We start from the raw sequence: 14,900 nt of genomic DNA, 5'->3' as shown, positions 1-14,900 counted from the left end.
TTGCTGCTTTTGTTTTTGACAAAATCGCACTATGCTGCACTAGGTTGCCTTGGACTTATTCTGTAGAGCAGGCTAGACTGGTTTGAACTCACAGGAGACTTGCCTCCTTCTGACCTCAGTGTGCATTCCTGACACCATCACCCCTTAACTGGAAGAAACAGCTGAGGACTCCATCTTTTCCCACAGATCTTTCCCTGCATTAACGGCCTTCTGCTTCATAGAGATTTACCTAGAGTATAAGCCCTCGATCTAGCGAGCATGGAGGTTGTTTCTGAACTGGATACCACAGAGGACCAGGACAGTGTGTCGTCCCAGAGGCTGCAGGTGGGAAGCTAAGCAGTGCCACGGCTGCCTGTCATCCTCGGACCCCATTGGAGACTGTGCGTTGCAGGTAGATTGTCTCATAATGCCACCATTGTTGGAGCACTAGCACACCGTTCAACTCTTAGCCATCTGTCCGGAGGTGTGTGGAGGGAAAACCTATAGGCACTAGGGGGCGGGTCTAAACACGGTCCCGTTAAAGGTCTGGAGGCGCTGGAGAGTGGCCAAAGTCCCTTTAATATCCCTGAATTGCGTTACAAGTAATACTGCTGAAGATGGGAAAGGAATAGGGGTGAGGGGGTGAGTTGGGGTACGACAAGGGAGGGTCCAAAAGATTTAGCATGCATGGGAAATTATTGCTGTCAGAAGTTCCTATTTACAGGGTCAGCACCCTCCATAATTGCTTCTGGTGACCCCTCTCTCTCTCCCACCATCTCTGCAGCCTCCCTCCGGGAGCCTGGGGCTCAATGAAGCTCCACCCCCTCCGAAGCCCTAGAGAGCAACCTGGGGCGGTCTGCAGTCTTCACCCTCTTTTGTGGCTAGGGGGAGGGGAAGGAGGTCTGAGCGTCCAGGGCTCTTGCCCACAAAGGGAATACAGAGGGACGTGGGAAGAGGCGTGTGCTTAAAGCAGAGGGGGCCGGGCCGGTGCGCGCGGAGGTGTGTGCTTCGGTCCTCGCCCGGGCATGCAAAAGCGCGGTGGAGGAGGTAGTGGTGGCCAATAGGCGCCTGGCTGGCAGTCCCGGCCCCTCTGCCCGGGAGAGTTGCATAGTCGTGGCCGGGAGAGAGCACTCCTCCCGGGAACAGGCCAGAGGCCCCAGCGGGGTCCGGGGCTCAGTCGGTCCCTGGAACCTGGGGTCCCTCTGAAAGAGGAATAAATAAGAAACAAAGGGAGAGGCTCCAGAAGGGCTTCCTGGGACAGGAGTGGAAAGCTTAGAAGGCCGGGGACCTGCCCCCAAATAGGACCTTCTGATGGCCCCTCCCCTGCCAGATGAGGATCAGCAGGCTCCGCCTCCCCCCATTTCTCCAGGCCTCTTCCTAAGGAGTTCAGGCTCTGATGAGGGTGGGCTTCTCCCCAGACCCATAAGGGGAGGAGCAGCGAGCGACGGCCTTGCTGACTCTGCCCTTTGACTTCCCAGTCCAGCTGGGGAAGCCAGACAGTCCCTGGGTGAAGCCAAGAGATTAAATAGAATAATAAATAGATAAATAAATAAATACACAAATAAATAGTGGAAGGGGCCCTGCCGGACGAGGGGATGTGTCCATGGGTGAGGTGCTGCTCCAGGCTGTCCTCTAGCAATGGCCGAGGCGAACCTGTAGGCCCGGGGTGAGGGAAAGTGCTCAGAAACTGGGAAATCGCAGCTCCAGGCCTGAGGCCTAGGCAGGAATTGTCCTGGGCCAAGAGGGGTCACCTGAGAGGGCAGAACCCTGGGCTGCCTCCCAAGTCTGTTCCCGGCTAGGAAAACTGAGGACTGGGGAGCTACTAGAGGGAAGAAGGAACTGGAGAGGTCAGGGAGTAGGATGTCTGATGAGATCCCGGAAGACTGAGAATGTCAGGTGGAATCGCTTAAGTGGCTGGAGCTAAGGCCCAAGCATGGAAGGGCTCAGGGATGGACAGGCAAATGACTCCAAGAGTGGTGAAGATTAGATTCCTGGATGGACAGACACAGACACCTGCACGCATGCATGAGCGGGCGCGCGCGCACACACACACACACACCCACACGGAAATTCAGCAGAGACCCAAAGGATAGGACTGTGTGAACAGGAAAACTGAGGCAGATAGGAAATCAAGGGTACATTTGGGTTTAGATTGAGGGCTCCAATAAAGGAATGGCCAATGACTCAGCTGAGAAATGCGAAGAGAGATCTAGTTAAGGAACACAGCCTAGAGTCGGGGCCGGAGAAACTTCCAGAGCCGGGACCTGGAAGAGGTTCGGACCTGGTGCCTGAGTTGGGAGCCTTAAAGGCCAGACATGGGGTCAAGGTCCGAGTGGTGGCCAGAATGGACAAAGTAGGTGGGTGCGAAGGAAGATCAGATGCAGGAAATGAATGGTGGGCTTAGTCGGGGTTGAAAAGAAAGTTCTAGGCCAAGATAGGGCTCATCCCCACCCCACCCAGGGCGCAGGCAGGGGAGACGAAGACTGAGGGATGGGAGAAGCCTCTGCGGGCATCCCGCATGGCAGAGGCTCAGCTGGCCGGGCCGGCGGAAGGCGGAGGCTCGGCGGCCTTCACGCAGGCAGCCTCGCAGTGCTTGTGGAGGTAGGACTTGAGCGCGAAGCTCTTGTCGCACTGGCGGCAGCGGTAGTGCTTGAAGGCCGAGTGCGTCTGCATGTGCGCGCGCAGGTTGGAGCGGTCGGCGAAGGCCTTGCCGCAGTGCGCGCAACCGAAGGGCTTCTCGCCGGTGTGCGAGCGCATGTGGCCCTGGAGCAGCCAGGGCCGGGAGAAGGCCTTGCCGCACACGCCGCACTTGTGGCGCAGGTTGTGCGTGAGCACGTGCATGGCGAGCGCGGGCATAGACACGTAGGCCTTGCCACACGTCGGGCACTTGCGCGCCAGCTGGCTGTCCAGGCTGCGGTGCGTCTGCTTGTGGCGGCTCAGGTTCGACGACGTGGCGTACGTCTTGCCGCACTCTGCGCATGCGTGCCGGTGCCCGCCTCCCGCCGTCGCCCCCGAGCGCCCCGCGCGCTCCCCGCCGCCGCCCGCATCCCCTGCGCCTGCTGCGTCCCCGCCAGCCCCGGCCCGGCGCCGCCGCGAACGCCCATCAGAAATGAAGAAGGCGTCCATGGAGTAGCTGTCGGTCACGGCCGCCTCCCCGCGGAAGTAGCGCGCCGACAGGCTGGACTGTGGGCTCTCGGGGTCGCTGTACTCCTCGGACGCCGCGGCCGGGTAGGCGGGCTCGGCGGGCGCCAGCTCCAGCCCAGGCTTCTGCTCGCCATCATAACCGCTGGGGGGCATGCAGTGCGCCACATAACCTGGGGTGACAAAGAGGAGTGTGAGGCCGGGGTGGGGCTGGGGTTGTTTCCCCGCAGGTTACCCTAGGCCAATGCAAGCTCAGCCAACCTGGCAGGAAACCGGCGCCCATGCAGCCTGCCCAGTCGGGTCTAGAATCTCCCTGGGTAGAAAAACCTCCTCTGTTGGTGCAAAGGTTGACTCAGTTCTGCGCATTTGCCCCTCACTGTCACTAGTACGCACAGCAGTGAAGGTAGCTTTACACTCTGTAGGAGACTGAGGCACAGAGGGACAGGCAAGCAATCTAAGCGTGGAGCAGCCTCTGCACCCTAAAGATGCCCCCCTCAAACCCCAAGAATGTTCTGCCGTTCCACCGTTCCGCCTTTGTAACATGCGCAAATCTCTGCCTTTTAAAAATTAATTAATTAATTAATTAATTAATTGTTAGGAGACTATGTAGCCCTAGCTGTCCTGGGACTTGCTGTGTAGTAATTAAGCTAACCTGGAATTCACAGAGATCCTCCTGTCTCTGCCTGTCTGAGTGCTGGAATTAAAGGCATTAGATACTACACAGCCTTTGCCTTCGCGGCATTTCTTTTTCTTTCTTTCTTTTTCTTTTTTCTTTCTTTTTTTTACTTCGTGGCATTTCTTATCTGCGAACGGAGCTTATAGGTGGTGCATGTTTTACTCCAGGTACTCGGGAGTGAGAGGGAGGCCGAAGCAGGAGGATCATTTGAGGTCAGGAATTTCGAGACCAGTTTGAGCAACACAGTGAGACCTTGTCTTTAAAAATGCTTGCCTTAGGGGTTGGGGATTTAGCTCAGTGGTAGAGCGCTTGCCTAACAAGCGCAAGGCCCTTGGTTCGGTCCCCAGCTCCGAAAAAAAAAAAAAAATGCTTGCCTTGAATGGAGCTTGTAATTAATTGGACACCCAGCTCCAGAGTCTTTGACAGAACCCAATGTAAAGTGATGGATGGTAAACGTCTAAGTATTAAGTACTTACTGTTTGCCAGCCTAGACTTCATGCTTTACAGTTTAACTCAATGGTCATGGGAAATAGTGTAATTATAGTTCCCGTTTCACATGTAAAGAAATTGAGAGTGCACAATAATGTTATATAAACATTATTGTTAGCATAATAATTAGACTTCTTTCTTTTTGCCTGAAAAAGTGGTTTCGATGAAGATTATTATTGTCTGCCTCTCCCCGTACACTTGGAATTCTCTAGGAATGGGTCTGTATACTCGGCCCTGCCTGGCACACAGTAGGTGTGCGATGAGTAAATGTTGCATAAAGGAATCAGAGTCCCAACTAGACCCATGTGCCTGTTCTGGAGGACCCGACAGAGTCAAGAGTGTGGCTTGTCTTATGACACCAGGATAAAAGTCTTCCTGAGCCACACGAACGTGTGTGTGTGTGTGTGTGTGTGTGTGTGTGTGTGTGAGAGAGAGAGAGAGAGAGAGAGAGAGAGAGAGAGAGAGAGAGAGAAAGAGAGAGAGAAAGAGAGAGGGAAAGAGAGAGATATAGACACACAGACACAGATGCTCTCTCCACCTGCTCTACTGGAGTTTAGACCAGAAATCTTGTCTGTCATGCGTTTGAATGACTGCTGTATGGGCAGGCTGAGGCTCTCTCAGGGGAATCTGTAGGGGCTTCTGGAGATCAGGGGCCACCCCATTTGTCTCTGACTCCCATGGCCTCTTCTGATCTTAGTCCTTTCCCTGGGGACCCTGGGGGCTGGGCTCCTCTGAGAGCTCCTCAGACACTGAGCAAATATCATCCAGCACTTAATTACCAAGTGTTCCCATTGTCCTTTGATTCCAGAGAACAATAGGGGTTAGGCCCTTTCCCCAGCTTTCACAGCTGAGGAGTGGCAGTCCCATTTGGCTCTCTCCATCTGACCTCAGGGACCTGTGACGCCCTCTGCCCATGGCTTCCTTCATGAAGGAGCAGCTGGCTTTGTAAGCACGATTCCAGTTATGTCTGGCAGGCTGGGTACTTTGGCCAGCGTCTTTCCCTTAAAGGACCTGGCTGACCATCCTCCAGGCCTCTTCCTCTTTTTGCATTTAGGATGGACACATTACCGCCCAACACCACTAGTCTGTGTCCATTTTTCTTGGTTCTATCTGTGGCCTGCCCAGGACCCTCTGCAAACAGAACAGACTGGGAATCAGGTGGATGACTCAGCAGGAAGGTCGGAAGCAAGGGGACAATGGTGGTGAGTGTTTTCTAATTCAAGAGGCAGGGTGACTGGCCCAGAAGCACTCGTCCCCTCTCCCATCTGGAAGGCTGGGACTGCTCAAGCCAGGAGTCAGTCTGACACTTTTGTCAAGGGCTAGGTTATTTATTTCATGGGTGCTCTCAGACACTCTCCTCCTCTAGCCTGTCCACATGGTGTACTGAGCTGTTTACTGAGTACTGGTGGGTGCCAGGCCCTGCACTAAGCTCTATTGCCACTTTGAGTCCTTACAGAAGTCTCCGACAGATAAGGAAACTGAGGTATGGAGTAATGGGACTTTGCTTATGGGGTGGAACACAGAGGGGAACCCAGTGCACCACTCTGTTCCTTATACCTTAGGAGACACCCAAGGACGGGTAGGGGCTGGGCCCCTCCTGTCTTCAGGACCCCAGCCAGTGGCACCTAGTACACCGGAGTGAGTGTCAGAGATCAGCAGCCAGGCTGTCAGCCTTCCCGTCCACCTGCTCTCGGAACAGGTTCACACCTCAAAGGCCATGGAAGGGGGAGGGCAGTTTGACCCCAGGACACAAATGCTACAGTAGAATGACCTTGGGCAAGTCATCTGTCTTTCAGTGTCTTGGGTCCCTGTAAATGAGGTATGAGATGAGATCTGTTGGGAGTGGTCATGTGATTTGGTCTGATCATGTGACCAGCACTTACTTTATTTATTTATTTAGTATTTTCAAGACAGGGTCTTACTGTGTAGCTCTGGTCGTCCCGGGTCTCACTATGTAGACCAGGCTGGCCTCATACTCACAGAGAGAGCCTCCCGAGCGATGGGATTAAAGATAAACATCACCGTGTCCAGCAGTGACTACCACTTTGTGTGCTCTCTTGTTAGTGGATGGTGACATACTGGTTAAAAGCATGGCTTTGGAGTCAGTCTCTGCATTGGGGCTCTCAACAATATCAGTTCCAGCTGTGTGATTGTGGTGGTTTGAAAGAGGTGTCCCAGTTGGTGGCACTGTTTGGGCAGGCTTTGGAGGTGTGGCCTAAAGGAGGAAGTATATCACCAGGGACAGGCTTCGGTGTTTCAAAGCCTCACACCATTCTCAGTCTGCTCTCTCTGCTTTGTGCCATCGGAAATGTAAGTTCGCAGCTTCCTGTTCCAGCCACCATACCTCCTCCACTCTGCCGTCATGGACTTGCACTTCTCTGGAGCCATAAGCCTCAATAAAGTCTTTTATAAAACGTTTCCTCAGTCAAGGTGTTTTATCATAGTGATAGGAAAGCAACTAATGCAGTAACCTCCGCCATCAGATCATCCCTTGCTCTCTCCTTCCCTTCCTCCCTCCCTCCTCCTTTGGACTTGAGCCCAGGGCCTTGTGCATGCTGGCCAAGCACTCTGATACTGAGTTACATCCCCCCCCATAGCTGTGTGACCTTGGACAAAACACTCGACTCCTCTGTGCCTCTGCAATGTCAGTAGAGGACCCCCGATGAGATGCCTGGCTCTGTTTGAAGGGTTTGGCATATGTGAGTGCATTCTATCCTCACAAAAGTGTGGTTACCCAAATACCAAGCCCCAAGGAAGGTAAGTGACACACCTGGGGCCACAGTTCTAGGGACATTGCCTGTCGACTTGTTATTCTCTAACACTGGTTCACTGTCCCAACTCTCCCCAGCTGGATTTTTGTGTTATGGTCTCCTTAGCATCCATCTGGGAGCTTCTTGCTGCTTCTCTCTGGGTTTCTGTTTCCTCCTCTGGGTTGTGTAGTTTCCCCATCATGTATGTTCTAATGAAAAAGGCTGGTGCATAGTAGGAGCTCAAGGATCTTTCCTACACCCCCGTGTGCTGCCTGTGGTGCCCTCTTCTGGTCACTTCCAGTACTGCAGCATCTTATCCTGAAACAGGGCTCTCTGTGGAAATAGGGAGTCTTCTAACAACAGCTGCTCATTTGCCTAGAGATACTTATGGGATTGCCTTCAGGATCAGCACCAAGGGTCCCCAGCCTATGAGAGTTATCATCAGTTAGGAACGTCATATGATGACACTTTGCTTGGCCATGTTAGGATTTGGTGGTTCTTTGTGATGTCAGCAGGTTGCTTAACCTCTCTGGGTTCTGCGTGCAGGGGAAGAAGGATGCACTAAAAACCTTTCTGTATCGTGGTAAAGTCAGTCCCTATGTGATGTCTTTTGTCCCCTTTACATCTTACTCCTTGCTTCCCTTTCCCTTCCAATCCACAGATGTCTCCCTGTGTGACACTGGGCAAAGGACTCAGGATCAGTCCACCATATCTGCACAAGGGAGTCCATAATGGAAGTGCAGAAGCTAATGCCTGTAAGGAGATCAAACCACACCATGCACATGGCATCCAGCCTCTCAAGCCATTGTCATGATCACTCCTGTGTTCCTGATGTTGTCCAGAGATGTAGTGTCTCACGCTGTGTGACCTCTTTGGCCTGAACCTCAGAAGATCCTCAAAAACACTGTACATCAGGCCTTCACCTTAGCATAGAACCCACTCGGGGTTGGGATATGGAAGTTTGTCCTCCAGCTGACAAGCAGAGAAAGGTTCTTTTGATTGGGTCCTGCCCAAGTGGGGCACAAAGGGAAGACACTTGGCTCACCCCCTGACTGACCTTAGTGGTGTGACCTCAGGTAAGTGCTGGGGCCTCTATAGTCTGAGATCTCCCCAGGGACAAGGATCAGAAGAACCTCTCCCAAGCTTATGGGGAGGACTCAGAAGGTGTGCATGACACTTTACAATGTCGAAGAGTCTGCATGCTTGGGACTGTGGCATCCATTTAAAAAAAAACACCTGATGCCACGGGAGGGATAGAAATTTTAAAGCTTAACGTGCTGGAGCCCCTTTCCATAGTCTCGTGTACCTGCCTGATCCTAGGGTGGGAGAGGAAGTCTTGCAAATCCTACTGTGTCTGCTAGCCTTGCAGTCAACACCAGCCGGCCCTGGGAACAGGTGCTACAGTGTGCCAGAAGCCTGGTGAGGGCAGAGGACTTGCCCAAGGTCACTAGACAGGGAGTCAGGATCCATAGCCAGCATTTTCTCCAGAACATCAGAGAGAGACTGGGGGCCAGCCTGCAGAGAAGGGATAGAGAAGCAGCTGGGTGGGGGTGTTTTAGTGCCACACAGTTGACCTGTGTCTCGTGGGGCAGTGATGTGATGGAGTGGGGAGAAACTGTAGCTCTGGAAAATGGTCCAGCTTTCTGTTTTGTTTTGTTTTTTTGCGAATGATGATACTCAACCATAGTGACTCACATTTACTGAGCATTCACTGTATGTGAGGCCCTTGCTGTGACTTATGACCTTAGCCCAAGTCTAAGGTCACATCCTCCCATACCTTTCCACAGAAGCTGGAACCTGGAGAGGGGCTTGATCCTGGGGTCATACCACAAGCGCTCATTAGAGCCCGCCTGTAGCCTCCTTTTCTTAATGAATGGATCCAACCCAAAGCTTTTCTCCCTAGTGTTCCCCAACACTCCCAGGGTGCCAAGTTTCCCCCAGGGAACTTCTAGCCCCAGTCCCACCTTCCTGTTCTGGGATGGGAAGGGGGCTGCTGGGTTCCTGGAGAGGACTCATCCTGCTGCAGTGGGGGCCGTGGGGATGCTGCGTGGGTATATTTAGAGCTATTTCTTGCTGTGCCAGGGCCTCAGGCCTCAAGAATCAGCGCCAGCCAGCTGAGCAGAAAGCCAGGTCTGTCAGCAGCAAAGCAGGATAAAAATAGTTTCTCCTGTCTGCTCACAAAGCTGGGCAAAGGGCTGGGTAACTCCCCCTCCCCCTATTATAGCATCTTTGTTAGCTGTTCCCTGGGCACTGGACCAGAATGACACCCACCTTCTCCAAAGGTCTGGCAGCTGGTACCTCTGAACATCTGCCCACAGGGGTGCAGGGGGCAGAGTGCAGGGTCTGGCTGAACACAACCAGGGCTGTAGAGCCCGGGGCTGATGCCCACTGACCCCAGCCAGACCCAAGGGGCTTCTAGAGAATTCCAGCTCTTCCCCCTAATCCCCAACTCCTGAAATTCCCTGTGTTCTGGGCTTTCCTAACAGTGACCCAGTTCCTGTGGCTCATAAGGAGGCCCACAGCTCTGTGGGAATCAATAGGAAAGATTTTACAAGAGGCCAGCCATGGTGATAGAAGTATGTGCCTCCAGGTCTGGAGGTGTGCTGTACATGGTCCACCGCCTCAGTGTTCCTCATTTCTGCCCCAGAAGGGTGCAATCAAAAGAGTCTATTCCAAAGTCCCTCACCTGGAGGCTAGCAGCAGACACGTGCTCCAGGAGAAAACAGTGGAAGTAGATCCAGAGACCTGGGGCCCCCAACTCTTTCAGCAGCATCTCAGCTCACCCCCAGTAAGGCTCCCAGGCTCTGGGCCCTAGAGCATCCAATAATGGGTGTATGACAGGCCCTATTGTCTATCCCCTTCAGAGTCCTCCAAGCCTTTTTTGTTTTGTAGATGGCAGCAATTACTCCAGGCTGCCCTCAGCACAGGGGGTATGTGTGCCCGTGTGTGACTCCAGAGATGCCGGGCTGTGTACTGTGACTGACCTAAGGGCCTTGATTACTATCCAGCCCTCTCAGGAATCACTGCCAGCCCCCAGCTCTGCATTGGTCCCCTATTCCATGTGAGTACTCCACCGTACTCCCACTGAGTCCTGATAATTCACAGGGAAACTAGACTCGAGTCCCCAGTCAGAGCCGAACTAGCTCATGCTTAGCTGTTCCTTTCATGAGAGAGAAACTGAGGCTGATGAAAGGTTAAAGCTACCCCCTAAAATTCTATCCCAGTCAGGCTTGAGATGGGTCTGGAATGACCTTGGATTGGAAATTGCACCTAGATCTTAGTCCTGGTCCAAGAATCTTGAGCTGGACCAGTTTCTAGGCATTGTGAATGTGTTCTGAATACCAGATTTGGCCCTGTAACCTTAGACACTGACCTTGGTCGGAATCTAAGCCTGGTCCTCAACCTGAGGTTGGATATCAACGATGGGCCGGGTTATGTAAATGTCTTTAAGGTAGACCTCAACTCTAGACCAAGATCAACATGGCCAAACGCCACATGGTTTCAAACACATGGGCCTGCTGTGTGTCCTTGGGCACTTACCCCGCCTTCTCTGGGCTCCCTCTGCCGAAGAATTAGGATAGCCCTCTGCATTCCCAGATGGACTTTTTGAGGTGTGGGAAGGATATACTGCAACTGAGTCTATTTAGCTGGGCTCCCAGGCCCAGCTCTGGAGCGACTACTCGGCGCCATCAGATGCAGCAAAAGGAAGCGGGAGCCAGTATAATGTGGTCAGCTAGATAAGCCCATGGGTAGGACAGGAGCTTTCCTCAGCCTGCTGGGGGAGGCTTAATGTAGCTGCAGAGGGCAGACAACTGTGTTATTGGATCGGCATTGATCCCTGTCTGCCAGGGAGGGTGCACTCTGCAAGGGTGTGGGTAAGACAGGGCTAGGGTAGAGAGGGGGGCCATGGCTCCCAGCTGGAGGTTGGAGGCAAGTGTGAGGGGAGATGGACACTCCAGGAGATGTCCTTGGCAGAGGTCCACAGAGACCACTGATATGCAGGCAGTAAACAGCTGCTCTCTCTCTAAACTGCAGAGTCCCAGCACAGAGCAATGGGCTCTGGGGCTGAGAGGGTAGGCTTGGTAGAGTTGGGGGCCTAGGTTCTGGAGGTGGGGAGGATGAAGGAGAGTGTGAGTTGGCATTTCTATGCTTAGAGGCACCTTGGAAGCAAGAGAAAAAAAGACTCCCTGGAGGAAACCAACTCTAGAGGGGTCACAGGAGCCAAGGGGAAGAAAGTACATCTTGTTGAAAGGCTGGGGAAATTAGATCTTGTGTCTATTTCTTCTCAGGGTTCTAGAAGACTCTATCCTAAGTTCTTCCAACTTGGAGGGAGTGTCCCTTCCTTATTAGAGGTTCTGTGGGCCTGGAGTCAATCTGGAACCAAGTACACATGATGTTTACTTTCAGAGGCTAAGAAGGGCAAGGAGTGTGTGTGGAGAGAGAGAGAGAGAGAGAGAGAGAGAGAGAGAGAGAGAGAGAGAGAGAGAGAGAGAGAGAGAATGTGTGTGTGTGTAGGGGTGTTCTCTGGGAACTCTCTAGAATTCTTAGGCACCCCCAGAGCTGGAGGGGTCTACTTCATTTGGGGTCCTATGCTTTTATGAGGAACCCTGCTTGACTTCTACATCTATAGTTCTACCTTCCAGGCCCAGCACCCCCAGTTTCATCCTTAACCCTGCATCCCAAGCTGCAGAAATGGCTTGTATGAGAATCTTTCTAATAACTGGAACTACCTCCAGCCCTGGGCCGTCCCTCTGCCTCCCTCCTTCTCCCTCTATACATCCCTCTTTCTCCTCATCTCCCCCTCCCCTCTTTCTCCTTGTTTATCCAGCACACTTACACACACTGGGAGAGAGAGGAAAACTGTCAGCTCAGCAATTTTTCACACTTCCCTCAAATGCTCAGCAAGGTTATTTCCGGCAGAGCGGAGAGACAACGGGCCACCAGGAGCCGGCAGGCTCTCTGAGGACCCTCAGAACACTTACTCATGCAGGGAGCCCTCATTGCACAGTCTGGACCACACCCCATCCAGGGAAGAGGTCCTTGAAAAACAAGGAAGAACAGAACCTATGTTTTCTAGTTGAAAGGCCAGAAAGGCCATCTTTCCTGATTTCCACACTGATCATTCACAGCCAACAAGGCAAGGTGGCCCAGGCTGGACGACCTATTCTGCTGTGAGAGCTGGCAGAGACAGGTCTGGGAAAGCAACCCCTCTCAGACATAGCAGGGGTGAAGAGAGCCCCCAAGGAAACCATGACAGTGGATCTCAGCATTCCCTTAGACTCAGTGCCTTCCACATTAGTTAAACCTTCCACAGAAACAGAGCTTGTCAAACTTGGAAGGATGCTTACCTAGTTCATGATATCTAAACTCTTGCACTTCTGGGGAAGGGAAGTCACTTGTCCAAGGTCATGGTACAAGTCACAGACCCAGAGTCACCCTATTGAGTATTGAGTTCCAAGCCAGGCAGGTGTTTAGAGCAGCTCCTAGGCTTTCCCAGAGGCATGGGAGTTGATCCCTTTAGGAAAGGGACAAAGACAAGGGTGGTTTTAGGCTGCTGAACCTGGCGGGACCTACAGAAAGACAACTCCATCTCCATCTTACTTCCCATCAATCACTAAGGGGCTTTTTCCAAAGCCTCTTTGGACGGGATTCAAGGCAAGGCATTCTCCTGCCTCCTTTCTGAGGAACAGCCTGCAGTTTTGGCTGTGCATGAGAAATTCTCTGGGTTTCCTCAGCTGGCCTGCGGACAGGTTCAGGCGGGCTGCAGGAGTTTTATGTTAGTCTCTTAAGGGATCCCATGGATCCCAGACCTGGGGAGACTTCACCTCCTACCAGCTCTCAGCACAGGCTCCCCAGCCTTGGCACAACCCCGGGTCCACTCTCTGTCCTGTCAGCCATCTCCCTGGGCCTTCTACCCCAAGGTCCTGGAGGTCAAGAAAACAGGATAGCAGAGTGGGAGATGTGGGCAGAGCAGTGAGGGAAGGGGGGTGTTCCTGTAGGTGGCTAAGTGGTGCCAGGAGCTGAGGGGCTCTAAAAAGCATCTTTGATCACTGTCTAACTTCTTTGACCTTGATGAGGTCACAGAGCCATTTGCTCAGCAAATTCTCTTTACCCGGCTTGGCAGAATGCTGGCATGTGGCTGAGTGCTTGGAAGTCCCCTAGGAGATGCCCCCACCTGCCTGGGTTCCTGTCCGCCACTTCAGTGCAGTTCACCAGGGTGCCCAGTTCAGACTTACTCTTAGTGCCTTGCTCCTCACTCTTCTTCCCCCACCCCTGTGATGTCAGATGTCTCACTACCAAAGTAACCCCTCCTTCCCAGACACCTGTCCTGGAGGGGCTGATGAGTGCTATTATGAGCACCCCTTGGTGAGGAATAGGTTCGCAGAAGCACCCCTCTGCTGCTCTCTGAAGGTCACCCCCTTTGGGGCTTGCATGACCTCTTGTTCCCCAAATCCTCCATCTGACAAGAACTTGCTCTAAAGAAGAGATGGGGTGTGGGGGTGGGGCAGGATGTGGAGGGTTTCAGAGGAACTGCAGTTTTGGTTGTTGGGGTAGGGTGAGAAGCTGAAGAGAAGGGAGTGCAGTCTAGAGGACCAGGAGGGAACCCCTTCCAATAATCTCATCCTTTGAGCCCCTAAGACAGGCCCAGCCTTTGGCAGGCATGTGGCAGAGGGTAACAAAAGAGTTGGAGAGAGGAGGGCTGGAGAGCACTTGTCTGCCATTGCCAGGGGGAGTATGGTCGAAGGGGGGCGGGTGCTCCCACTTACCCCAGAGAGCCAATCTCCTTCTCCCCCGGCGATTGGCAGTCCTGGTCCCTTACCTTCCCACCAGGGAGCACGCAGGCAGCTCTCTCCAGTTTCTCTCCCTCAACAGTGAGAGGGTACTACAAGCCACCCCCACTAGCCTTTTAGGGGCATCCTCTCTCTGTCACCCCTCACTCCAGCCTTATTCTAGGGCCACAACTTTCAAAGTCCCGGCTGGCGCGTGGCTGCGGGATGAACCGACCCTGCCACTTTCCTTTGTACGACCTAGCCCCAGCCCCGCCCGGCCCGTCCTCTGGAAGTCCCGGGGGTGCACTCGGCCAGAGACGTCTCCTCCGCGGTTCCCTGCTGCAGCCCAAGTTGGGGACCCTCCGCTTCCCTCCCACAGGGCCCACTCACCGTTGTCCCCCGGAGGCCCGCGGGTACCGGGCAGCACGTAGGCAGTCTCCAGGGGGTGGTAGGTGGGGGCTGGCACCCCGCTGCACTGGAAGCCATCCGCTTTGATCTTCTTCACCAGGAAGGAACGCGGCATGGTGCAGCCGGGCGGGGGGCTCTCGCGGGGCACCGGAGGCCCGGTGGGGGAGGCGGCTGGCCGGCGCGATTGGCTGTCGGCACGGGCTTCAGCACTGGACAGCTCCCAGCGGGCGGGCGGCCGCGGAGCCGGCGGGGTGGCGACGGTCGCGGCTCGGGCTCGGGTGCCGCTCGGGCGCGGCAGCGGCGGCGGCGGCGGCGGCGGCGGCGCGCACACAGGCGGTCGCTGGAGCTGTGCTCAGCACTCCGGCTGCCGGCTTTATATGGGACGCAGGCTGGAGGAGATCAGGTGGTCCCCCAGCAATGGAACTGTTCAGCGCTCTAATCCATCAAATGTCCCCCAGGACAATCGCTCCGCGCACGTTCCCCTGAACCGGCGGTGGGGGCAGGCCAGGCGCAGAGAGGAACGAGCAGCGAGCAGGCAGGAGGGGAGAGAGTGAGAGGGACACAGGCGCAGAGAGAGAGAGAGAGAGAGAGAGAGAGAGAGAGAGAGAGAGAGAGAGAGAGAGAGAGAGAGAGAGAGAGAGAAAAAAAGAGGGAGAGAGAGTGTGTGAGAGGGAGTGTGTGAGCGCG

At 54.1% G+C, this 14,900-nt stretch overlaps 1 protein-coding gene across 1 annotated transcript; it reads right to left on the bottom strand.

Annotated features, from left to right (window-relative positions):
* Positions 1–2,069: 2,069 nt before the first annotated feature.
* Positions 2,070–14,442, bottom strand: Scrt2 (scratch family transcriptional repressor 2). Its single transcript, XM_032904426.1, has 2 exons — positions 14,196–14,442; positions 2,070–3,293 (listed from the first exon to the last, which is right to left on the bottom strand). Exons 1-2 carry the CDS (start codon positions 14,326–14,328, stop codon positions 2,509–2,511), a joined length of 918 nt encoding a protein of 305 aa, XP_032760317.1. The 5' UTR covers positions 14,329–14,442; the 3' UTR covers positions 2,070–2,508.
* Positions 14,443–14,900: the final 458 nt, after the last annotated feature.

The sequence above is a fragment of the Rattus rattus genome, chromosome 5 (assembly GCF_011064425.1).
Source record: "Rattus rattus isolate New Zealand chromosome 5, Rrattus_CSIRO_v1, whole genome shotgun sequence".
Lineage (NCBI taxonomy): Eukaryota > Metazoa > Chordata > Mammalia > Rodentia > Muridae > Rattus > Rattus rattus.
The sequence above is the reverse complement of the archived record's forward strand: the minus strand, read 5'-3'. Positions and strand labels throughout refer to the sequence as shown.